Raw genomic sequence first — 1,037 nt, 5'->3', positions numbered from 1 at the left:
AGTTGTCCAAGGCGGGCAAGTGGCTGGTGGCTGGCCTTCGGGGTTATGCCGAGTCTGTCAATCCTACCATGGCCTACGACGCCCAGGCCAGGCACAGGCTACACGTGGCCAGTTCGGGCTACCCAACTACCTTTCCCTATGCCTTGTGAGGAGGGACTTGACGAGAGCGAGAGGTCTGGATATATGCGTGGATAAGGATGTGTTTGTTGTCTGTATTTCCTTGTACCTTATGAAGAGGGATTTTCTATATCAGTGTAGGTTTTGACACTTCCCTTGTTAATGCGAGGCGAGATATATTTTATGAAACTCATTTAGTTTAACTTATGATGGGTAGTTACTTTCTATGTGATGTATGTGGATGTGCTGTTTATATAATTTTTAATACATTTTATAATTGGAGGGCTTACATTGCTCTGTTTTTAACATGAATAATGCCAACTTTTGCACATATCCTTTGTAAATATGTGCCCATTTCAACGTCTTTTAAAGTAGTATTTATAAATGTGTGTATGAATATATAATAGATACACAAGAGAAGATGAGCTTATATATATTAACAAACATTATATATATTATTTGCTTAAGTATCAATTGTCTTAAGCTCTGTGTAATGAACTGACGTTTTATACTAGTATTTTTAATTGGATATGTTATGTGAAAACTGCTTAGTGTATAGTGTTGCAAAACCCTTAAATGCTACGGCTTAATTTAATGTGCTTTTTTCATAATGATTAAAGATATTAACCTTTATATTCTAAAATAGAATTAACGTATGGGAAGCAAGTTGTAAAAATGCTATTTTTTGCAGCAGAAGTATTTCTACTTTAGAAATGATAAAATTAGTAATGTAATTTAGTAATGTGGAAAAGGTTATTGCTCTCGTATATAGTCATTTATCAAAATGTCTTTCATGTAAAAATTTCAGTATCACTGTCTTATACATCTTTCGCATGAAAAAATAGGTATACGTATCCTTCGCTTTAATTAGTATTAGTACAATATCTACATAAACTAAGATCAAAATCTTAAAACTATCA

The 1,037-nt window shown here is 33.7% G+C and overlaps 1 protein-coding gene across 1 annotated transcript in view; it reads left to right on the top strand.

The window, feature by feature from the left end:
* The window catches only part of LOC119592742, a gene marked incomplete in the record, with an annotated part of 1,603 nt that extends 1,197 nt beyond the window's left edge, over positions 1-406 (top strand). Inside the window, 1 exon segment of the mRNA XM_037941676.1 lies at positions 1-406. Coding sequence (XP_037797604.1) covers positions 1-149 — 149 coding nt within the window.
* Between the last annotated feature and the right edge of the window lie 631 nt (positions 407-1,037).

Source organism: Penaeus monodon, chromosome 30 (genome assembly GCF_015228065.2).
Source record: "Penaeus monodon isolate SGIC_2016 chromosome 30, NSTDA_Pmon_1, whole genome shotgun sequence".
Classification (NCBI taxonomy): Eukaryota; Metazoa; Arthropoda; class Malacostraca; order Decapoda; family Penaeidae; genus Penaeus; species Penaeus monodon.
This window is presented reverse-complemented; position numbering and strand designations above follow the sequence as displayed.